Here is a 25,915-nt window from a genome sequence, read left to right as displayed (position 1 = left end):
TATATACAGAAAGGTTGGTTTGAATTATGCTTCGTTTTAATATTTTTTAGCTAAAGAAAAAAAGTCATCCTAATGTATCAGTTCTGCAGCAAACCACAAAATACAAATGCTTCCCTGAGAGCAGGGCAAATGCAAGAGAAATTGCTATGGCATTAGTAGCATATAGCACAAGCATAAATTCTGCATTGTATAGAGTATTTTACAAGCTTCTTTACATAAAACTTTTTTTCCAGCACATACCTACACTGGGGTTTAAGTATTTTATTGCTTATATGAGGACAGTTTAGCTGGTGGTATGTAGCCAAATGAAGTGTGAGATGGACTGAACAGCAGAGTTCATAAAATATGGGTGTCATGGCCAGATTCAGCATATCAGGAATCAATACAGAGCTACCTTTTAATGCCTTATGGCTGCAGTCCAAAAAGAGACAGATTGCTTTTTCCTCATGAGCGGAGCAAGCTTTAGAATGATAGAAATTCTTCTCTTTTAATTTCCACATGACTAAACACAGGAGCTTTTCTGTAAGGAGAGGTCAGAAGAGACTGTATAAAAAGCAACCATTTTGTTTGTGTGTGTGAAAACGAACATAAAGGCACATAATATAATCTCCAGACACATTGCCTGGCTATGCGTTCTGTTCTGTTACCCAAACAGATCAGGGCACTTGCCCATCTGTTGTATCTCATCCTCCTAATTCAGTTTGAAACAGGCAATGGTTAATAGCAAAGGAGCAAACCTTAACGTGTGAGAAGTAGGTATTCATGTGCTACAGGAAGCTGCTGTAAATTGCTGTAACTCCAGTAACACCAATGGAATTACATTGATTTCCACCTTATGAGGATCTGGCCCTAAAACGCTGTGTAGTAAGAATGCACATAAGTGATGGATATCACCACCAGGGACAGGATTAAATTTATATTTGCACTTATTAGCACTTTATAGCCAAGGATTACATTAAAGATTGTGAGGTGCTCTGATACTGTACAATATACAGGTACCTTGGATAGACAGGTAAGTAGTAGTAGCTCCATTTTAGAGACGAGACACTGGAGTTGCAGAGTTTAAGGCTCTAATTCAATTAAGGACTTAAGCATGTACTTAAGTCTCTCTCTACACAGCAGAGCATGTGCTGAAGTGCAGCTAAGTCCCATTGACTTCAGTAGGGCTTCAGCACCTGTTTAAGTGCTTTGCTAAATTGGGACTTAACTGCAGTGCCCAGGGTCGCACAGCAAGACCTTGGTGAAGGCAGGGCTAGTATCATGCTGTACATATTGCCCCCTGCTTTTCTCACTAGACGTTGCTGCTGCCCCAGCCTGTTTGACTACGTGAAACTAAAAATCTTAAACTCTGAAATCACCACGGATTTCTAGTCTGTCCTATTGAGGAGAGACTAAAGGTTAACTATCATTTCATTCTGAGCCTGAAACTGGATCCTCCCGTTCCTGAACTGAAGAAAAACAGGCCTTTTGCTTGAAATTTTCCATATGTGGTCCTTGACTCTAGGTGAATTTTTACATGTACTTTAAAAGCCATTTCTGAGATATGGAACTTACATTAGAAAGCCAAAAATTCCAAGTTAAAGTTAAACTTAAAGAAAACTACTGAATGAAAGCATGGAAAATTCCCATGGCAGTACCAACAATTTAAACTTTGTTTCCCCTTCCCCTATAACCAGCTGAAACATCATTCAGGCAACTAGTTTAACCAATAGAGGCTACATTGGAGATATAAATAATGTGGGTTACACTCACATTGGGGGCCCTATTGTACTAGGTGCTGTTTAAACACATAGGAGGACATAGTCCCTACCCGAGGAGGTAATGGTCAGACTGTGTTGAGAGTGGCTGACTGGTGCACGAATTGGCACACCAGCTGCAGCAGCCTATGTGGTATAGAAAAAAATGTGTAATTAGTAGCTCCTAGGCATTGTCTTCAGTTTCAAAAGACTCTAAAGATTAGCCAATTAAAAATAGGTAATAGAACCCATATTTAAAATGGGGTAACTGAGGCAAGAGAATAAGGAGCCATTCACACACAAAAATTTACTGTGTTGAGAGATCATGTTATAACACAAGAGGTCTCTGAATTTCTCATCAAATGGTTTGTTCTTGGACTGTATAGATAGGGCTGGACACAGTTAACACCACGTTACTGAACCCTGGATCTTCAACCTGCTTCCCCTCCCGTTTTCATTCACATGGGTAACGAACAGTGTTTAACTTTGTGGTATAATAAGCTAGTCCTCCAAGTATCTACTGACATGTACATTTGCTTATGTAGATTAGACCTTAGTGATTGGCCACTAGGGTTACATTGCAGGAGTCGCTGAACCTTGGGCCAGTGGTTCTCAACCTAGTTACCATTGTGGGCCGCATCCAATACTATCTGTATGCCCTGAGGATGTCACGTGGGCTGCAGCTGTGTGCTGACTGGGCCGCAAGCAGCCCACGGGCCGCAGGTTGAGAACCACTGTCTTGGGCTTTAATCACTGGACCATGCCTCTTTCTAGTAGCCTTGGGAATTATCATAGTCATGTCATTTTCCCAGTTGCAAAACATTTAAACCAAAAGAAAATATTCCTGGACAAAACCTACTCTATTTTGCTCTAAATATAGCAGTAAGAGGCCCAAAAGTGAAGGAGTAGGTGAAATTTATATTTTAAATGCTCTTGGTACCATGAGTAGGACAAACTACTGCCTTTTTAAACTTACGCAGAAGTGTATGTTTGAAGACCTTCACTCCAACTACACTACACTAAAGAACAGCTTACTTTATTTCAATATTTACCTTTAAAATTATGCCATAGGTCTGACTCTGTTAAGTCTTTACATTCCCACAAACGTAGGGGCGTGTGTGAAGAAGGGACAAAGTTTGAAACCTTCTGCTTCTCAAAAAAAAAAACAAAAAAAAACCAGACAGGAGGAAGGAGTAACTTGCCTTGTACAAAAGTCAGGTCCTTGAAACATGTTACAAAACATTTTACTTTGAGGCATGCTGCAGAAGTCTGAGTTCTGCAGAGCAAGTAAAGATTTGCAATGCAGCAGTTAAGCCATTGTACCTTTTAATTTACATACACAAATTACTGAATTTGTTTAGATTTGAAAATAAGGGGCCAAGAAACAGTTCGTCTTTGTCTTAAAGTCATCTCAAAAGCTTCCTTCTTTTCTTTCTCCACTGTTTATTGTCCACGTCCTCAGTATCATCAGGAGGGTCTGGCATTATGAAACCGTCTGTCAGTTTATAATAGACTACTGTGGAATCTGACTCAACTATAGCCAGGATAACCGACAGTGGGGAATCTGTTCCATCTTGTGGAATACATGCTTTCTTCATGATCTCTCTCAGCCTGAAAGAAAGATAGTCAGTTAGGAATCTATTCACAATCATTTCAACATAGCATCAAGCTAAAACTGCAATATCATCACTTATTTCCCAGGATGTATAGGGTTGAGGACATCCCAGCCAGTAAATCGTGAAAACTTCTGCTGTCCAGTGAATTCTCTACCTTTAAAGGACCTTCCCATAGATACACTGCAGTAGCAATACTGCTCATTGCCTAATCTATACCACCATCCTGCTTAGAGAACCCATTTCTCCCTGCAGCAGAAAGCTAAGAGAGCAGAAAAGAGGAACAGTGGGAACAAAGCATTACATTTTCAACATAGCGCTCTCTCTTTCACCAGCTGTGTTTAGGCTTTTCTCTTTACAAAGCTTTCAGAGCCTACAGTATAGCATTTATCTTATATCAACTTATCCTTAAAGTTACTAGAGCCATGATCCATTATAAACAGTGATTTTTATGCTGTAAAGCACGACTATTTGCCTTCACTACACACGCACGTTCAACACCGTGATTAGCGTTACTTCAGGGTAAGCATCAAAGTCCTATGATCCAGTCCCACTAGTCAGCCCTGTTAAGGGTTATATTTCTGGAGTTAAAGAAATGCATTTAAATGTCTGAGGAAAAATTAGCCTTCGTTTTGATTTTAAAATTCTCCAGTTGCACAGACCCCTGCTGGAACTGAATTTGTCAATATATTAACAGGTAGTGCACTCACTTATATACAGTACAGTATATACCAGCTGACTACATTGCCACCTTATTAACCATTTATAGTGTAGTAGCCCCAAGGGGCCCCATCCAAAATTGGGGGTCAAATTGTGCCAGACATGGTACACACACAAGACAGCCCCTGAACTGAAAAGCTTCCAATCTAAATAGACGAGATGGACGAAGTATTAAATGGAGCATTATCTCCATCTTACACATGGGTGAACTGAAGCGCAGAGAAATTGAGTGAGTCTGTGATAGAGCCAGAAAATGAAGTAAGATCTCCCGCCACCCAATCCAGTCTGTTAGCCTCAAAGGTAGCTTTCACGGAGAGGAAGACAAATAGTTAACTAACACTCGCTGTCAACTACTTTCCTGCTTCCTATTTTTTAAATCCAGGACAATACAGAGAAGAAATGCTTCCATCTCAGTTCATTTTAGGAATAATATGTCGACTATTTACTTGTCTACTAATTGAATCAAGGGTCCCCAACCAAAAAAAAAAAAAAGGAAGGTCACTTTATGATCCAAAAATCACAGCACAAATATACAGGGCTCTAAGAGAGACTATTTAGTCTAACAGCATTGAGGATGTTAGAGCGGTGACATGTAATGAGTAAGAGTGCATAATGGCTTAAATCAGCAGTTCTCAAACTGTGGATCAGGACCCCAAAGAGTGTCACAACCCCCTTTGCAATAAAGTTTGAGAACCCCTGGCTTAAATGATTGATGTGGCAACATCTGTATATGACCATCACTGAAAACCATCGTGTTTTCTAATAAGCCTCATGTGGAGAGTTTGTCCAGGATATTGCTACAGAGCCTACCTGTCCCTACAGTATGCATACCCGCCCCATCACTTGATGTACCTTTGAGTCACCCCCAACAAGAGATGTAGATCCTGCAAGTCAGACACTGGCTCAAAATGAGTGTTTCCAAATGCACCTGTTCTCAAGCTCTAATTATCTTCCTCCACCCCATTTTAAAAATTAGAGGATCACAGAGGAATCAAATGGGAAGTGGCAGAGAATAAAGCAGCAGCCTAGAAGCCCAAATGACGTTTTAAGCACATGATCTTCCCAGTGCTCTATTAGCAGTCTCAGAGTTTTGCAGAAATCAGTCATACTTCAGTTTCACAAACGAAGAAAAACAAAGATTTTCTTGCAGGTTTTTCAGCTGGGCCCCATTCACAGAAGGTGTCATGCAAAGGGAGGTCTACCAGCCATTTCACACAGCATAGACATTAAAACAATCATAAGCCATATTTTCACACTCCTTTGTTACTATATATGCGGCTGGTGACAAAGCAGAGATCAGCCACGCAAGGAGATGCTATATGTGTAGAGCAGAAGGGGGCTACCTCCAAAATGCTTAAAGATCAAACACCTTAAATTAGCTCTCCTCCTACCCCTAGTACTATTTTGATTGCCAAGTGGCTTTCAGTTTGGGATCTCCCTGCCAGGGTGCATGGTGGTGCAGCTGTACATCATTGGCCCAGGGCCACCAGCTAAAGTGCCGATTTCAAGCACAGTTCAGCATGTAGGGAGAAAATACCCGCCCATCACTTTAGATTGAATTGCTCTTTTTTTTTTTTTAAACCCAAAGGCAGCGCATTTATGATTTGAAGTGGGTTGGAGCAGTGTGGAAATAGGTTCCACTACAAGCGATACCTTCAGAACTACAGGCTTCTACTCTTCTCTGGCCTTCCACAGCGTGATGAGCAATTTTCCATAAGACACACCAAACGGCCGTAGGTAGGGGTGATAAGTGTCCTTTTCACAGAAGCACACTGAATAATAAAGTGTGTGAGAGTGAGCGAAGAGTGTTCTAGAACTAAGGAAGGATACTATGGCGTCTCCCTGGCATCTGCAACACTATAATTTTGTACATAACAGCAAGTGCCCCATTCTCTCATCTTTGCTGCAGACATGTGCCCTAAAAGTAGTGCTCAACTCATGAAACTGCCCTGCCAATTAAGAATTCAACAGCAGGTCAGAAGGTAGACAGAGGCCTGGTCTACACTAGAGTTAGGGGGACACAAGGCAGCCTACAACAACCTATGTAAGTGTCTACACTAAAATTTCTCTCCTGACAACGTAATTGCCCCACTATGCCAACTTAATAACTCCACCTCCATGAGAGGCACAGAGTCAATGTTGATGTAGTTAGGTCAACACAGTGTAGACTGACGTTGCACCCTAGAATGCTTTATAGAAATATGCTTATGAGTGTAAATATGACATAACTGGGATATGTTTTATGCTAGATTTGCCATATAACATATCTTTGCAAAGGTTATGATCTACTGAATATATTCATCCTATTTGTAGGTATGTATCATATTTATATCTGAAGTTATGAGCGGTGGCTCTTTGCTTGTATTTGAAGTGTTTGCTGTAGGAAGACATAAGACAGATTTGGTCAACATAGTGTGAAGGGGGTTATTCAAGTAATTGGGAGTACTTAACTAACAATGAACTTTGGAAGATGCCAATCCACATCTGAGATTTCCTGGGAACCTTCAAACTAACATGTAAACAATGGCGTCGGCCTGTAAAGAACTGAGTCATGCATGAACATGTGACTTGTCCAGGTGACTGCAAAACTCCATCTTGTTGAGGGGATTTTACACAGGAGAAGAGGGGTTTCCACCCACAAGAGAAAGACTATATAAGCCCCTGGAAGCCCCTCCATTTTGTCTTCATCTGGCTCAATGGATAGCGTCTCCACCCCCAAGAGATGCCTGAAAAAAACTGGAACAAAGGACAGTAACTACAGGGGTGTTAGTGATTGCTGGACCCAGACTAGGAAGGAATCTAGTCTGTCAAAGATGCTTACTGGAACATCTCTGAGGGTGAGATTTACTGCATTTAGTTTCCTACTGTATTAGGCTTAGACTTGTGTGTTTTATTTTGCTTGGTAATTTACTTTGTTCTGTCTGTTATTACTTGGAACCACTTAAATCCTACTTTTTATATTTAATAAAATCACTTTTTACTTATTAATTAACCCAGAGCAAGTATTAATACCTGAGGGAGTAAACAGCTGTGCATATCTCTCTATCGGTGTTATAGAGGGCAAACAATTTATGAGCTTAGCCTGTATAAGCTTTACACAGAGTAAAACAGATTTATTTGAGGTTTGGATCCCATTGGGAACTCGGTATCTGGGTGTTGGAGACAGGCGCACTTCTTAGCCCTGGTCTACACTAGGACTTTAGGTCGAATTTAGCAGCATTAAATCGATGTAAACCTGCACCCGTCCACACGATGAAGCCCTTTATTTCGACTTAAAGGGCTCTTAAAATCGATTTCCTTACTCCACCCCTGACAAGTGGATTAGCGCTTAAATCAGCCTTGCCGGGTCGAATTTGGGGTACTGTGGACACAATTAGACGGTATTGGCCTCCGGGAGCTATCCCAGAGTGCTCCATTTTGACCGCTCTGGACAGCACTCTCAACTCAGATGCACTGGCCAGGTAGACAGGAAAAGAACCGCGAACTTTTGAATCTCATTTCCTGTTTGGCCAGCGTGGCAAGCTCATCAGCAGAGGTGACCATGATGGAGTCCCAGAATCGCAAAAGAGCTCCAGCATGGACCGAACGGGAGGTACGGGATCTGATCGCTGTTTGGGGAGAGGAATCCGTGCTATCAGAACTCCGTTCCAGTTTTCGAAATGCCAAAACCTTTGTCAAAATCTCCCAGGGCATGAAGGACAGAGGCCATAACAGGGACCTGAAGCAGTGCCGCGTGAAACTGAAGGAGCTGAGGCAAGCCTACCAGAAAACCAGAGAGGCAAACGGCCGCTCCGGGTCAGAGCCCCAAACATGCCGCTTCTATGATGAGCTGCATGTCATTTTAGGGGGTTCAGCCACCACTACCCCAGCCGTGTTGTTTGACTCCTTCAATGGAGATGGAGGCAATACGGAAGCAGGTTTTGGGGACGAAGAAGATGATGATGATGACGAGGTTGTAGATAGCTCACAGCAAGCAAGCGGAGAAACCGGTTTTCCCGACAGCCAGGAACTGTTTCTCACCCTGGACCTGGAGCCAGTACCCCCTGAACCCACCCAAGGCTGCCTCCTGGACCCAGCAGGCGGAGAAGGGACCTCCGGTGAGTGTACCTTTTAAAATACTATACACGGTTTAAAAGCAAGCATGTGAAAGGATTACTTTGCCCTGGCATTCGCGGCTCTCCTGGATATACTCCCAAAGCCTTTGCAAAAGGTTTCTGGGGAGGGCAGACTTATTGCGTCCTTCATGGTAGGACACTTTACCACTCCAGGCCAGTAACACGTACTCGGGAATCATTGTACAACAAAGCATTGCAGTGTATGTTTGCTGGCGTTCAAACAACATCCGTTCTTTATCTCTCTGTGTTATCCTCAGGAGAGTGAGATATAATCCATGGTCACCTGGTTGAAATAGGGTGCTTTTCTTCAGGGGACACTCAGAGGAGCCCATTCCTGCTGGGCTGTTTGCCTGCGGCTGAACAGAAATGTTCCCCGCTGTTAGCCACAGGGAGGGGGGAGGGTTGAGGGGGTAGCCACGTGGTGGGGGGAGGCAAAATGCGACCTTGTAACAAAAGCACATGTGCTATGTATGTAGTGTTAACAGCAAGGTTTACCCTGAAAGAGTGTAGCCAGTGTTTTATAAAATGTGTCTTTTTAAATACCGCTGTCCCTTTTTTTTTTCCTCCACCAGCTGCATGTGTTTCAATGATCACAGGGTCTTCTCCTTCCCAGAGGCTAGTGAAGATTAGAAAGAAAAAAAAAACGCACTTGAGATGAAATGTTCTCCGAGCTCATGCTGTCCTCCCACACTGACAGAGCACAGACGAATGCGTGGAGGCAAATAATGTCAGAGTGCAGGAAAGCACAAAATGACCGGGAGGAGAGGTGGCGGGCTGAAGAGAGTAAGTAAGTGGCGGGCTGAAGAGAGGGCTGAAGCTGAAAGGTGGCGGCAGCGTGATGAGAGGAGGCAGGATTCAATGCTGAGGCTGCTGGAGGATCAAACCAGTATGCTCCAGTGTATGGTTGAGCTGCAGCAAAGGCAGCTGGAGCACAGACTGCCACTACAGCCCCTGTGTAACCAACCGCCCTCTTCCCCAAGTTCCATAGCCTCCACACCCAGACGCCCAAGAATGCGGTGGGGGGGCCACCAGCCAACCAGCCACTCCGCCACAGAGGATTGCCCAAAAAAAAGAAGGCTGTCATTCAATACATTTTAAAGTTGTAAATTTAAAGTGCTGTGTGGCATTTTCCTTCCCTCCTCCACCACCCCTCCTGGGCTACCTTGGTAGTCATCCCCCTATTTGTGTGATGAATGAATAAAGAATGCATGAATGTGAAGCAACAATGACTTTATTGCCTCTGCAAGCGGTGATCGAAGGGAGGAGGAGAGGGTGGTTAGCTTACAGGGAAGTAGAGTGAACCAAGGGGTGGGGGGTTTCATCAAGGAGAAACAAACAGAACTTTCACACCGTAGCCTGGCCAGTCATGAAACAGGTTTTCAAAGCTTCTCTGATGCGTACCGCGCCCTCCTGTGCTCTTCTAACCGCCCTGGTGTCTGGCTGCGCGTAACCAGCAGCCAGGCGATTTGCCTCAACCTCCCACCCCCGCCATAAACGTCTCCCCCTTACTCTCACAGATATTGTGGAGCACACAGCAAGCAGTAATAACAGTGGGAATATTGGTTTCGCTGAGGTCTAAGCGAGTCAGTAAACTGCGCCAGCGCGCCTTTAAATGTCCAAATACACATTCTACCACCATTCTGCACTTGCTCAGCCTGTAGTTGAACAGCTCCTGACTACTGTCCAGGCTGCCTGTGTACGGCTTCATGAGCCATGGCATTAAGGGGTAGGCTGGGTCCCCAAGGATACATATAGGCATTTCAACATCCCCAACAGTTATTTTCTGGTGTGGGAATAAAGTCCCTTCTTGCAGCTTTTGAAACAGACCAGAGTTCCTGAAGATGCGAGCGTCATGTACCTTTCCCGGCCATCCCACGTTGATGTTGGTGAAACGTCCCTTGTGATCCACCAGAGCTTGCAGCACTATTGAAAAGTACCCCTTGCGGTTTATGTACTCGGCGGCTTGGTGCTCCGGTGCCAAGATAGGGATATGGGTTCCGTCTATGGCCCCACCACAGTTAGGGAATCCCATTGCAGCAAAGCCATCCACTATGACCTGCACATTTCCCAGGGTCACTACCCTTGATATCAGCAGATCTTTGATTGCGTGGGCTACTTGCATCACAGCAGCCCCAACAGTAGATTTGCCCACTCCAAATTGATTCCCAACTGACCGGTAGCTGTCTGGCGTTGCAAGCTTCCACAGGGCTATGGCCACTCGCTTCTCAACTGTGAGGGCTGCTCTCATCTTGGTATTCATGCGCTTCAGGGCAAGGGAAAGCAAGTCACAGAGTTCCATTAAAGTGCCCTTACGCATGCGAAAGTTTCGCAGCCACTGGGAATCGTCCCAGACCTGCAACACTATGCGGTCCCACCAGTCTGTGCTTGTTTCCCGAGCCCAGAATCGGCGTTCCAGAGCATGAACCTGCCCCATTAGCACCATGATGCATGCATTGGCAGGGCCCATGCTTTTGGAGAAATCTGTGTCCATGTCCTGATCACTCACGTGACCGCGCTGACGTCGCCTCCTCGCCCGGTATCGCTTTGCCAGGTTCTGGTGCTGCATATACTGCTGGATAATGCGTGTGGTGTTTAATGTGCTCCTAATTGCCAAAGTGAGCTGAGCGGCCTCCATGCTTGCCTTGGTATGGCGTCCGCACAGAAAAAAGGCGCAGAATGATTGTCTGCCGTTGCTCTGACGGAGGGAGGGGCGACTGACGACACGGCTTACGGGGTTGGCTTCAGGGAGCTAAAATCAACAAAGGGGGTGGCTTTACATCAAGGACTATTTCAGGCAGGACTTCACGGAGGGTTCCAATAAGAAATGGTGCACCTAAGTTATTGTTCTTATTGGAACAAGGAGGTTAGCCTGGCCTCTGATTGATACATGGCTAGATTTACCTCGCTGCACCTTCTCTGTGAGTGACTGCAGTGTGACCTAGAGGAATGAGTCCCCTAGACGGGGGAGGAGGCAAATGAGTACAAAACAAATCTGGTCTATTTCTTGTTTTGATCCACTCCATCTATCTTTTACATCTTTGGCTGGCAGCAGACGGTGCAGAAGGACTGCATGCCATCCACATCTCATGGCTGCTCGGCAGAAGATGGTACAGTACGACTGCTAGCCATCGTCATCTCTTGCCTGCCCGGCAGAAGATGGTACAATACGACTGCTAGCCATCGTCATCTCTTGCCTGCCCGGCAGAAGATGGTATAATACGACTGCTAGCAATCCGTATTGCCTGCCTGCTCACCATAAGACGGTTCAATAGGACTGACTGCAGGACTAAAGAGAATGACCTGGTAAAGTCACTCCAAATTTAGTCCCTGCGCCCATGTCTGCCCAGCCGCTCCCAGCCAACGCGGCCAGGAGCACCTCGGACATGACGAGGACGGCTACCAGTCATACTGCACCGTCTGCTGCCAGAAGGCAATGGGTTGCTGCTACTGTGTAGCAATGCAGTACCGTGTCTGCCAGCACCCAGGAGACATATGGTGACGGTTACCTGAGCGGGCTCCATGCTTGCGGTGGTATGGCGTCCGCACAGGTAACTCAGGAAAAAAGGCGCGAAACGATTGTCTACCCTTGCTTTCACGGAGGGAGGGAGGGAAGGAAGGAAGGAAGGAAGGGGGGACTGACGATATGTACCCAGAACCACCCGCGACAATGTTTTAGCCCCATCAGGCATTGGGATCTCAACCCAGAATTCCAATGGGCAGTGGAGACTGCGGAAACTGTGGGATAGCTACCCACAGTGCAACGCTCCGGAAGTCGACTCTAGCCTCGGTACTGTGGAAGCACTCCGCCGAGTTAATGCACTTAGAGCATTTTCTGTGGGGACACACACACTCGAATATATAAAACCGATTTCTAAAAACCGACTTCTATAAATTCGACCTTATTCCGTGGTGTAGACATACCCTTAAGCAGTTTTCAGTTAAGCCTGCAGCTTTTGAGGGACGTGGTTCAGACCTGGGTCTGTGTTTGTAGCAGGCTAGCGTGTCTGGCATAACCGGGCAAGGTACTGAAGTTCCAAGCTCCCAGGGAAAGTGGGCTTAGAGATAGTCTTAGCACAGTGGGTGGCAGTCCCAAGGTGGTTTCTGTGACCCAACCCGTCACACAGACATCAACTGTAACTGGCTTTCAGAAGCTGTCCTCCAATGCCCCACACTTGACAGTACAGTCGGTACAAGTGCTCCTGGTGAGGACGCGCACCGCCAACACAAGAAGTGTAGTGTGAACATGCAAAAGCAATTTAACTACGGCAATGGCTGTATGCTGACGGAACTTAGATTAACATAATTTTGTAGTGCGCGGAGTCCTGTTAGAGAAACACCACCCCTGGCAAGACTTATAGGATGGTCTCCCTCCTGAGAATATAGATTATGCAGGATGGTGGTAGATGGCTGCAAGAGGAATTTCAAGACCCACGTAATTTAAACTCATACTCATTTTAAGAGTAGCCCTGGGACTAGATTGAAGCATGTGCTGTTGGTTGGAGTGGTCTTTACCTCCAAACACAGAAGGAGCTCCTTAATGTTTATTCTTGAGTAGTCTGAATCATTTAAAACTAGATTAGACAATCCATGGGCTTGTCACCATCCAACTCCCATAGGGACGATATTCCTCATCCTAACAGGCCTTAGTGTTAGCATTCCCACCCCACCCCGATTGTCTAAGACCCCCTTTGCTCAATTTCATGACATTTTCAGCAACTGGGCCATTCTTCAACACGATCAATATTACCAGACAAACCATTTCAATCATGGCTTAAGATGCTCCAGGGGGGCCCATCATTGGAACAGGTCGTTTTCCTAACGCAGACAGGGCCAAAAGGAGCCTGTTGAATCTTGTGGAAGATACATCTAGTTGCTATACACTGTAATGCAATGCAGCACTGTTGGAGATTATCTGGAGGAGAGCTTTTAAAAGGAATAAGTCCCTGGAATTCAGGAAGTCTGCAGACGCATGTGTTTCCTGTTCCCTTCAAGGCATCATTGTTGGGATCACATACAGCATTTTTTATTAAGTTCCTTTTCAGCCGTAGTCATTCATAAGAGCAGGTAGGAAGATAATGAGACTGTGATAGATGTTTATCTGGATTTGCACTGTGACTTTACTGTACATCAGATCTGCAATGAACAGAGACTGATAAACACTGCACTATTTTTTTTTAATAATGTAGATACAACAAAGTATTTTCTACTTCAAAAGGATCGTTGCCCCTAAGTAAAGAAATGCCAAAAACGGATGCAGCCTCTCTCCAGATGTCCTTTCTGCATTTTGGCCTTCAGAAATATTACTAGATATTTTTCTTTGCCAGATCTGGCAGAGCTAATAAGCCTTCATTTCAATAATTTAAGAGCCTATGAAAAGATAGCAGTATGAACTAGTCCACTTATTCAAAGAATGTGACTACAGCATAGATAATAGAAAAAGGCAAACCACTACCTCCTGTTAAGGTTTCGCTGATGTGAGGGGTTTCTGCTCCCATAAACATCTCTAACTGAAACCACTTGTATACAGATGGCCTTTTCTCCTAGGAAAAGTAGAATATTACCAGCATGGGGGATAAAGGAGCTCAATTATCCACAGCATAGCCTATGGTGTTGCAGGCTTCCCCCTGTAGGTCTTCCAATGTGCCTCCAACTTCACCTGAAAAACCACACACCAGATTGAAAGCATAGCTCAGTACCTGTATCCAGTTCATTCTTGACTCCTAGCAGGGAAGATTCACAGATTTTAATGCCAGAAAGGTCCATTATCATAATCTATTCAGACCTTTTGCACAATACAGGCCAGAGAACATCACCCAGTAACTTCATAGGGGGGAACTGTTTCCCATATTTGCATTTTGCTTATTTCCCATGTCCTTCTCCTCTGACGGAAAGAGCAAAGAGTAGTCCCAACTTAATAGCCAGAAATAGTTCTTCCCCACGGATTGTAGACGGGTGCTCAAGATATACCCTGATCTCTCTCCAGGGCCTGGTAACCTTAAACAATTCTTGAAGAATGGAGAATTAAATTCTGGAGTATTACTCCCTGCTCTATCTCATCAGAGCAGTTCCAACTGCCTCCATTCCTCAACATTCTCAGCAGCAGCAGCAGAGACCAGTCTTGTGAAGCACTGAGCAGCCTCAAAGGTTGTTCCCAGTGAGACTGAAGGAAACCGAGGATGCTCAGCTCCTCAAGACAAGGGCCCAAACTTTAAAGCTAATGGTTTAATTCCTTAGCGCTGAATCCTGCATTGCTTATTTGGGTACCCCCAAAAATGATCCATCCCCCAGGACCAATAGGGCCCAGAATGTTGACTATGCTACTATTTTAATCTGAACCAGTGCCAAAAGGCTGTCTTCATTTCCACTGTATTCCTGATTCCCCCTTCCTCACGCATCAGTCATCATGCAGACTGTGTGTTACAATATCCAGTCTTTCCATCTTTACTGATCACCTAAGTATACATCAGTATCAATGGTACAATGCTGATGGCATGCACTGTGTATAGCTGGTCATTACCTACAGCTATTATTTCTCATTATCTTCTTCAAAGGACATAAGAGAGTTAACAGACCCTGTGCACTGGGCCTCACAGCCTTCAGATGTCCTGGCTGTTTTGGACCAAACTCTCCTCCCAAAAATAAAGCTCACTTAGTTCTAGGACACACAAGTTCCTTGCAGAATGACCGATGTTGCAAAGGAACACAGAAATTCCTACTCATTAAAGTTAACATAACAGTCTGACAGAAGTTGTAAGCCAGTCACTTCTCTCCAATGGAGCTGTAGAAGCACCCTTTGTCAACCTCATTTTTAACTTTAAAAAGCTCAATATAATCCACTACCAGATTTCAATAAGGTGTAGCTAAAAGTTCAAAGCCAACAGAGCTGTGGTTAACCTGCAGGAAGAGGGAGGTTGAATTTTTTGCTCTTTATGAGCAACTTTAGCTGGTGCCTGTTGTTGTCACTGTTGATGTGTCAGCATTAAAAACTCCAAACATCAGGCTTGTATACCAAGAAACTTAACTCACGATGGGGACATCCTGTGATGGTTTTGGAAGAACTTAGAATCATAGATCATGACTTCTGTTTTGCTCTGAAGCATGCATTGTCCTAATAAACGCCACTTATTAGTGAATGCAGTCTTGTAAATGAAGCACATATACAATAGCAAAATCATTACAGTTTTACGCCGTCTTGCCAAAATGAAATTGTGGACTACAATACATAATTAACTTGGTGCCTGAGGCTCCAGAATAGCCCTGTTCATCCAGAGGTTCAGCAACAACAGATACCCTTACACATGCCACCTTCAAGGGATTCATGCCAGTGACTGCCGAGTAAAACTGAAAGGCAGTTGGAGCCCCAAGAGAGCTTATAGAACAATCAAGCTTTTGTGCTGCTGGGAGCACAGTGAGAAGTCTGCTGAGCTAAAATATCCTGCAAGTTTCTTTTTTTTTTTTTTAAATGAGGAAAAGTCATTGAATGTTACAAGAGAGGCTGCTAAGGTTTGGGGTTTCACCAGCAACAGATCTCAATTTCAGTAGAAGCACTGGGATGGGAAAAATCCAGGGACAGAAAAACTAGGAGAACCTGAAGCACTGCAAGAGTGAAGATGTACTGAAAATTCACTCTCATGCAAATAATCCCACAAAGCAATAAAGATAATCCCACAAATGACATCAGTGTTTCTTGTAAAAGAGGTGTTTCCCCTCTTCTTAGACTTAAGGGACCAAATTTTCAGGGTAACGAACTCTGCTTCTAAAATTCATGCCTGTGATTTTGCGTGCTCATAGCAAACCAGATCCTACTCCTATTGAGGTCAGCGTGACGAGAATTAGGCCTTAAATTTGCACACAAAACCCCCATCAAGTATACTTTCAATCTACTTTGTACAAGATTAACTGGATTTCATCATGAAAAAGATATTGCTATATAAAATAACACATTTAACAGTTTACATTTCTAAACCACCTACCCAGGCAGAGGATTTTGGGGTATGTCTAAGCTGCAGTTAAACACCCACAACTGGCCCATGCCAGCTGACTCAGGTTAAGGAGCTGTTTAATTGTGGTGTAGATGTTCGGGCTTGAGCTGCAGCCCGAGTTCTAGGATCCCGCGAGGTGGGAAGGTCCCAGAGCTTCGGCTGCAAAGTAGACATGCCCTTAAAGCTTCGAACTAAGCCCAACACCTGTGAAGTAGATATTCTCTCCATTTTATAGAACCATCAGCTGAGGTTACATGACAGACACAGGAGTACTACCCAGATCTCAATTCCCAATCATGAATTATAGCCCATAGGCCACACTCTCCTACTTAACAGTTTACCCAAAACAACCACTCATGCTGCAATCCAGTCCTTTGATCACTAACCCAATAGAAAGAGACACAACTGATTTTTTTCAATTCCACATTTGTGTGAAAATATTTTACCTATTGTTATTACAAGAAAGAGATAAAATCCTCATCACTGAGGTTAGGCATTTCCCCAGCTCGCGTATGTGACAGCACTTTGCATTCAGCAGTTTCTCCTGTCGCGTGGGTCTTTCACGCACTAGGAAAACACGGTAGTAAAATTACAAATAGCAGGGGAGGCTCACATGTCATCACACGACAGATACTAGGTCTCTTCATTTAATGCACTTCTGGAATATTTGTAGCCATGACAGCGATCAGCACAATTCTTAATAGAAGGGGCAGGTATAATGCCTGAGACTATTTTTAAACTCATTTACTGCAATTTAGATTTCAAGTTAACAGCGTCCTTTTGGAGGGCAGGGTGGAGTGTGCATGCTCTCCCTTTTTGGAGAGGGCCAGAGAAAGAAGCAGTAGATGCCAGGCAACTGAAGAACTGGTTAGCTGCCCAAGCCATATTCAGGGAAATCCTCAAACGAGCAGGACAGACCTTACAGGAATCTGGACACGGGCAGCCAGTGCAACAAGACAAAGAGGGAGGTGAAGATAAAGTTTATTTCTATTAAAAATTCTCTTTGCAAAAAACGTCTGAAAAGCAAAGACAAAACAATGAGTGCTGTGAGCAGTTTGTAATATATGGCACAGGGCTCCAATTAGCTGAAATAAGCCATAATCTTTCCATACCACGGAAGCTGAAGGTTTTGAATCTATCCTTTATAGCTCCTGGATGAATTATTCAGTAGAAGCTTGACCAAACTGAACAGCTTCCTCCCCCTCCAAGCATGTGAAGGGGCAAGTCAGGGCTGGAGAATTAATGTATGTTAGTCTCTGTACACAGAAATCAGCACTTCACCCAAACTTGTGCTGGAAACAAGAGTCCCCTTACTCACGACAACCAACGGAAAAGTTCTCTACAGTACTGCAGTCAGTGCAGCAGAGCATCCAGCCAGGCAAGCAAGTATTACACCAAACACTGCTCCCAGATGACTGCCTTGAAACCGGAGAGATGGATAGAACTTGGGCCCGTGTGTCTGTGAAAAGTCAGCCCTTCCAGTCCCAAGCACTATGCCCTTGATCTAGCTTTAGCTTTAGTTTTCAAATTTGGGTAGAATGAGGCAACAGAGGAAGGTTAAATTCACATATGATAAAAATAGTCACTGTCCTTATTGCACATGATAAAAAGTCACTCTCCTTATTTTGGCAGAGGATCCTGCAGGGCAGTCTACAAGTCTGTTTTTAACATTTCATATTTAAGACTAATTGACCTCAGAGACCTCCCTCTCCCACTCTGAGAAATAAATAGACTTCTGCAAACTATATTAGACTATTGCAACTTTGAACACATGAACACAAGCAAATTGAGTGGTATAAACAGTAATTACTGACTTGTTAAAAATAAGTTTCTATTTGGATGCTAACCAACTTACCAGTTTCAGGAAGTTTAATATTTGAAGTTACAATATATGCCTTTTTAAGAATAATCTTACAAGTGAGCAATTTGCAACTAATTGATACTAGTGGCTGGAGGAACTACTGACAATTACAGTTGTGAAGAGAATGTTTAATTTCACTTACAAGGTAAAAGTGAACCAGAAAAAGGATAGTGCTATTGTTTCTAAGCAAAAATTGCTACAGCTCACTAGAAGAAAACATGTTGCCTAATTACAAATTGGACAAATGTTTAAAAGGGACATCAACCCACTTCTGGCCCCCAAAGTTTGTACAAAGTCTGTTGACATAAGACCAATAAACACTTTCAAAAAATATTTGTCAAAACATAGTTATGTTTAAATAAATAAACCCTCCAAACAGTGCGATACTAACAACCTGAGAGTGAAACTGGCTTCATTAATTTCAGTCCTGCAAATACTTACGCTCATGCCAGTAGTTTCATTGACTTCACAGGAACTATCTATGCTTAAATGATTTACTGGGCTGGGGCCTTAATTCTGGAACACTTTAAGAACATAAGAACGGCCATACTTGGTCAGACCAAAGGTCCATCTAGATCAGTATCCTGTATCCTGACAGTGGCCAATGCCAGGTGCCCCAGAGGGAATGAACGGAACAGGTAATCATCAAGTGATCCATCCCCTGTTGCACGTTCCCAGCTTCTGGCAAACAAAGGCTAGGGACACCATCCCTGTCCATCCTGGCTAATAGCAACTGATGGACCTAACCTCCATGAACGTATCCAGTTCTTTTTTGAACCCTGTTATAGTCTTGGCCTTCACAACATCCTCTGGCAAGGAGTTCCACAGTTGACCGTGCCTTGTGTGAAGAAATACTTCCTTTTGTTTCTTTTAAACGTGCTGCCTATTAATTTCATTTGGTGACCCCTAGTTCTTGTGTTCTGAGAAGGAGTAAACAACACTTCCTTATTTACTTTCTCCATACCAGTCATGATTTTATAGCCCTCTATCATCCCTTAGTCATCTATTTTCCAAGCTGAAAAGTCTCAGTCTTATTTATCTCTCCTCATACGGCAGCCATTCCGTACCCCAATAATTTTTGTTGCCCTTTTCCAAACCTTTTCCAAGTCCAATATATCTTTTTTGAGATGGGGTGACCACATCTGCACACAGTATTCAAGGTGTGGGCGTACCATGGATTTATATAGCGGCAATATGATATTTTCTATCCCTTTCTTAATGATTCCCAACATTCTGTTCACTTTTTTGACTGCCACTGCACACTGAGTGGATGTTTTCAGAGAACTATCCACAATGACTCCAAGATCATTCTTGAGTGGTAACAGCTAATTTAGACCTCATCATTTTATACGTATAGTTGGGATTATGTTTTCCAATGTGCATTACTTTGCATTTATCAACACTGAACTTCATCTGCCCATTTTGTGAGATCCTTTTGTAGCTCTTCACAGTCTGCCTGGGACTTAACTATCTTGAGTAGTTTTGTAGCATCTGCAAATTTTGCCACCTCACTGTTTACCCCTTTTTCCAGATCATTTATGAATATGTTGAATAGGACTGGGCCCAGTACAGACCCCTGGGAGACACCACTATTTACCTCTCTCCATTCTGAAAACTGACCATTTATTCCTCCCCTTTGTTTCCTATCGTTTAACCAGTTACCAATCCATGAGAGAACCTTCCCTCTTATCCCAGGACTGTTTACTTTGCTTAAGAGCCTTTGGTGAGGATCTTGTCAAAGGCTTTCTGAAAATCTAAATACACTATATCCACCGGATCCCCCTTGTCCACATGCTTGTTGACCCCCTCAAAGAATTCTAGTAGATTGTTGAGGCATGATTTCCCTTTACAAAAACCATGTTGACTATTCCCCAACAAATTATGTTCATTTATGTGTCTGACAATATTGTTCCTTATTATAGTTTCAAGCAGTTTGCCTGAAGTCAGGCTTACAGGCCTGTAATTCCTGGGATCACCTCTGGAGCCATTTTAAAAAATTGGCGTCACATTAGCTATCCTCCAGTCATTTGGTACAGAAGCTGATTTAAATGATAGGTTACAGACGACAGTTAGTAGTGCTGCAATTTCACATTTGAGTTCCTTCAGAACTCTTGGGTGAATACCGTCTGGGCCTGGTGAATTATTAATTACTGTTTAGTTTATCAATTTGTTCCAAAACCACCTCTAATGACACCTTAATCTGGGTCAATTCCTCAGATTTGTCACCTAAAAAGAATGGCTGAGGTTTGGGAATCTGCCTCACATTCTCAACCATGAAGACCGATGCAAAGAATTCATTTTGTTTTTCTGCAATGGCCTTATCGTCCTTGAGTGCTCCTTTATCATCTTGATCGTCCAGTGGCCCCACTGGTTGTTTAGCAGGCTTCCTGCTTCTGCTGTACTTAAATTTTTTGCTATTACTTTTTGATTCTTTGGCTAGCTGTTCTTCAAATTCTTTTTTGGCCTTCCTAAATTATATTTTTACACTTCATTTGCCAGAGTTTATGCTCCTATTTTCCTCATTAGGATTTAACTTCCACTTTTTAAAGGATGCCTTTTTGCCTCTCACTGCTTCTTTTACTTTGTTGTTTAGCCATGGTGGTGCTTTTTTGGTTCTCTTACTATGTTTATTAATTTGGGGTATACATTTAAGTTGAGCCTCTATTATGGTGTTTTTAAAATGTTTCCATGTAGTTTGCAAGGATTTTACTTTTGGTGCTGTACCTTTTAATTTCTGTTTAACTAACCTCCTCATTTTTATGTAGTTCCCCTTTCTGAAATTAAATGCTATAGTGTTGGGCCACTGTGGTGTTTTATCTGCCACAGGGATGTTAAATTTAATTTGACAATTAGACACTCAGACATAGTACACTGGTGGACACAGCTGTTGGTCTGCGGTAAATAGGGAACATGGCAGAGCCAAGGGACCACATGGGCTAAAATCCACAGGTTCTTCTCAGGGTATGTCTACACCACAAAATTACGTCAAATTTATAGAAGTCAGTTTTGTAGAAAGCGTTTTTATACAGTCGATTGTGTGTGTCCCCACACAAATGCTCTAAGTGCATGTAGTCAGCGGAGTGTGTCCGCAGTACCGAGGCAACCGTCGACTTCCGGAGCATTGCACTGTGGGTAGCTATTCTACAGTTCCCGCAGTCTCCGCCGCCCATTTGAATTCTGGGTAGATGTCCCAGGGCCTGATGGGGCTAAAACATTGTCGCGGGTGGTTCTGGGTACATATTGTCACGCCCCACTTCCCTCCCTCCTTCCGTGAAAGCAAGGGCAGACAATTGTTTTGCGCCTTTTTTTTTGAGTTACCTGTGCAGATGCCATACCATGGCAAGCATGGAGCCCACTCAGCTAACCGTCACCGTATGTCTCATGGGTGCTGGCAGACGCGGTACTGCATTGCTACACAGCAGCAATTTATTGCCTTTTGACAGCAGACAGTGCAGTATGACTGGTAACCGTCGTCGACGTAGTTGCTCTTTTAACCAACCTCGATGAGGTTGGGGCGCCTGGGCAAACATGGGAGTGACTCAGCCAGGTCATTTCCCTTTTAAGTTTTGTCTCATGGCGATTGAGTCCTACCGCCAGTGCACTTGGCCTCCGTGAGCTATCCCAGAGTGCTCCATTGTGACTGCTCTGGACAGCACTCTCAACTCAGATGCATTGGCCAGGTAGACAGGAAAAGGCCCGTGAACTTTTGAATTTCAATTTCCTGTTTGGCCAGCGTTGCAAGCTGCAGGTGACCATGCAGAGCTCATCAGCAGAGGTGACCATGATGGAGTCCCAGAATCGCAAAAGAGCTCCAGCATGGACCGAATGGGAGGTACGGGATCTGATCGCTGTATGGGGAGAGGAATCCGTGCTATCAGAACTACGTTCCAGTTTTCGAAATGCCAAAACCTTTGTCAAAATCTCCCAGGGCATGAAGGACAGAGGCCATAACAGGGACCCGAAGTAGTGCTGTGTGAAACTTAAGGAGATGAGGCAAGCCTACCAGAAAACCAGAGAGGCAAACGGCCGCTCCGGGTCAGAGCCCCAAACATGCCGCTTCTATGATGAGCTGCATGCCATTTTAGGGGGTTCAGCCACCCCTACCCCAGCCATGTTGTTTGACTCCTTCAATGGAGATGGAGGCAACATGGAAGCAGGTTTGGGGACGAGGAAGATGAGGAGGAGGAGGAGGTTGTAGATCGCTCACAGCAAGCAAGCGGAGAAACCAGTTTTCCCGACAGCCAGGAACTGTTTCTCACCCTGGACCTGGAGCTAGTACCCGCTGAACCCACCCAAGGCTGCCTCCCAGACCCGCCAGGCGGAGAAGGGACCTCTGGTGAGTGTACCTTTTAAAATAGTATACGTGGTTTAAAAGCAAGCATGTTTAATGATTAATTTGCCCAGGCATTCGCGGCTCTCCTGGATGTACTCCCAAAGCCTTTGCAAAAGGTTTCTGGGGAGGGCAGCCTTATTCCGTCCACCATGGTAGGACACTTTACCACTCCAGGCCAGTAGCACGTACTTGGGAATCACTGTAGAATAAAGCATTGCAGCGTATGTTTGCTGGCGTTCAAACAACATCCGTTCTTTATCTCTCTGTGTTATCCTCAGGAGAGTGATATCATTCGTGGTCACTTGGTTGAAATAGGGTGCTTTTCTTAAGGGGACATTCAGAGGTGCCCATTCCTGCTGGGCTGTTTGCCTGTGGCTGAACAGAAATGTTCCTCCCCACTCCCCGTGGCTAACAGCGGGAGCGGAGGGGCTAGCCACGTGGTGGGGGGAGGCAAAATGAGATCTTGGAACGAAAGCACATGTGCTATGTATGTAATGTTAACAGCAAGGTTTACCGTGAAAGAGTGTACCCATTGTTCTATAAAAACGTCTCCCCCTTACTCTCACAGATATTGGAGCGCACAGCAAGCAGTAATAACAGTGGGAATATTGGTTTTGCTGAGGTCTAACCGAGTCAGTAAACTGCGCCACCAGGCTTTTAAATGTCCAAATGCACATTCTACCACCATTCTGCACTTGTGCAGCCTGTAGTTGAACAGCTCCTGACTACTGTCCAGGCTACCTGCGTATGGCTTCATGAGCCATGGCATTAAGGGGTAGGCTGGGTCTCCAAGGATAGCTATAGGCATTTCAACATCCCCAATGGTTATTTTCTGGTGTGGGAATAAAGTCCCTTCTTGCAGCTTTTGAAACAGACCAGAGTTCCTGAAGATGCGAGCGTCATGTACCTTTCCCGGCCATCCCACGTTGATGTTGGTGAAATGTCCCTTGTGATCCACCAGTGTTTGCAGCACTATTGAAAAGTATCCCTTGTGGTTTATGTACTCGCCGGCTTGGTGCTCTGGTGCCAAGATAGGGATATGGGTTCCGTTTATGGCCCCACCACAGTTAGGGAATCCCACTGCAGCAAAGCCATCCACTATGACCTGCACATTTCCCAGGGTCACTACCCTTGATATCAGCAGATCTTTGATTGCGCTGGCTACCTGCATCACAGCAGCCCCCACAGTAGATTTGCTCACTCCAAATTGATTCCGGACTGACCGGTGGCTGTCTGGCGTTGCAAGCTTCCACAGGGCTACGGCCACTCGCTTCTCAACTGTGAGGGCTGCTCTCATCTTGGTATTATTGTGCCTCAGGGCAGGGGAGAGCAAGTCACAAAGCTCCATGAAAGTGCCCTTACGCATGCAAAAGTTTCGCAGCCACTGGGAATCGTCCCAGACCTGCAACACTATGCGGTCCCACCAGTCTGTGCTTGTTTCCCAGGCCCAGAATTGGCGTTCCACCGCATGAACCTGCCCCATTAGCACCATGATGCCCGCATTGCCAGTGCCTGTGCTTTGAGAGAAGTCTGTGTCCATGTCCTCATCACTCTCGTCACCGCGCTGACGTCGCCTACTCGCCCGGTTTCGCTTTGCCAGGTTCTGGTGCTGCATATACTGCTGGTTAATGCGTGTGGTGTTTAATGTGCTCCTAATTCCCAAAGTGATCTGAGCGGGCTCCATGTTTGCAATGGTATGGCGTCTGCACAGAAAAAAGGCGCGGAACGATTGTCTGCAATTGCTCTGACGGAGGGAGGGGCGACTGACGACATGGCATACCGGGTTGGCTTACAGGGAATTAAAATCAACAAAGGGGGTGGCTTTACATCAAGGAGAAACAAAAACAACTGTCACACAGAATGGCCCCCTCAAGGATTGAACTCAAAACCCTGGGTTTAGCAGGCCAATGCTCAACCCGCAAGCTATCCCCCCCACTCTGGTATTTCAGGCAGGACTGAATCTCCATTACAGTTTTCAAGGTGCCCCTGACAGACCTCACCAAAACGATTGTCGGCCGTTGATTTCATGGAGGGAGGGAGGGGGAAGCAAACGAATACAAAACAAATCTGGTCTATTTCTTGTTTTGATCCACTCCATCTATCTGTTACATCTTTGGCTGGCAGCAGACGGTGCAGTCGGACTGCAAGCCATCCACATCTCCTGGCTGCTCGGCAGAAGATGGTGCAATAGGACTGCTAGCCATTCACATCTCCTGGCTGCTCGGCAGAAGATGGTGCAATAGGACGGCTAGCCATCCTCATCTCCTGGCTGCTCACCATAAGATGGTACAATAGGACTGCCTGCAGGACTAAAAAGAGAATGACCTGGTCGAGTCACTCCTAATTTAGTCCCTGCGCCCATGTCTGCCCAGGTGCTCCTGACCGACCTTGCCGAGGCGGCCAGGAGCACCTCAGACACGATGACGATGGTTTTCAGGCCTGTTTCACCGTCTGCTGCCACAAGGCAATGGGTTGCTGCTGCTGTGTAGCAATGCAGTACCGCGTCTGCCAGCACCCAGGAGACATACGGTGACAGTGAGCTGAGCGGGCTCCATGCTTGCTGTGGTATGGCGTCTGCACAGGTAACTCAGGAAAAAAGGCGCTTTCACGGAGGGAGGGAGAGCCTGACGACATGTACCCAGAACCATCTGCAACAATGTTTTTTGCCCAATCAGGCATTAGGATCTCAACCCAGAATTCCAATGGGTGGCGGGAACTGCGGGATAGCTACCCACAGTGCAACACTCCGGAAGTCGACGCTAGCCTCGGTACTGTGGAAGCACTCCGCCGAGTTAATGCACTTAGAGCATTTTGTGTGGGGACAGACACAATCGACTATATAAAAACGATTTCTAAAAAACCGACTTCTATAAATTCAACCTAATTTCGTAGTGTAGACATACCCTAAGTAAGAGAACATCAGCCATTTGCTACCTTCTTTTTATTTAGCTTATGATTTCCACGCTTAGTTAGCAATAGTGCCAGTACATTTTAATCAACAATTTAAACCATGGTTTCAACACTAACACAAGACAAGGTTAGCTCAATAAACTGACAATCAGAACAAGGGATCAGCATTATTGCAACCTGCTGCATTTCCAACTGGCTCTACAATTCATTTTATTGTTTTGCCTATAGAAAAGTCATTTTCAAATAGTGACATTTGGATACTTACAGATTAATTATTTACAGTCCTTACACACTGCATTACCTTTTGCCCCATGTACCCCAGAAACCATCCTCTGGATTCTCACTGCTCGGTGTCAGCAAGAGGAGGCAGGCCTTCTCACTGGTAAGATGTGCCTGTGAAATTCCATCCCCAAGGATGCACTTGTTGGACAGTCCCTGTGGCTGTTGACAGAACTCAGGTCATTCTATTTGGCTCCTTTTGATGGTGACCATTGAGACACCAGTCACTGTATACTGGAGACATCAAGAATCATGTATCTACATTGTGTTCAGCAGTATCCATACCATTCTCCTGCCACATATCAGCAATGGCTATTAAACCAGCATTAGGGTCAGGCATATGTACAGCTTTAATGGAGTCATCTG

At 44.7% G+C, this 25,915-nt stretch overlaps 1 protein-coding gene across 1 annotated transcript in view; it reads right to left on the bottom strand.

Moving 5' to 3' along the window:
• Positions 1-2,922: 2,922 nt before the first annotated feature.
• Positions 2,923-25,915, bottom strand: part of TSEN15 (tRNA splicing endonuclease subunit 15) — a 29,184-nt gene continuing 6,191 nt past the window's right edge. Inside the window, exon 4 of the mRNA XM_074961118.1 lies at positions 2,923-3,347. Coding sequence (XP_074817219.1) covers positions 3,143-3,347 — 205 coding nt within the window. The 3' untranslated portion in view covers positions 2,923-3,142. The remainder of the gene's footprint in view (positions 3,348-25,915) is intronic.

Source organism: Natator depressus, chromosome 8, assembly GCF_965152275.1.
Source record: "Natator depressus isolate rNatDep1 chromosome 8, rNatDep2.hap1, whole genome shotgun sequence".
Lineage (NCBI taxonomy): Eukaryota > Metazoa > Chordata > Testudines > Cheloniidae > Natator > Natator depressus.
This window is presented reverse-complemented; position numbering and strand designations above follow the sequence as displayed.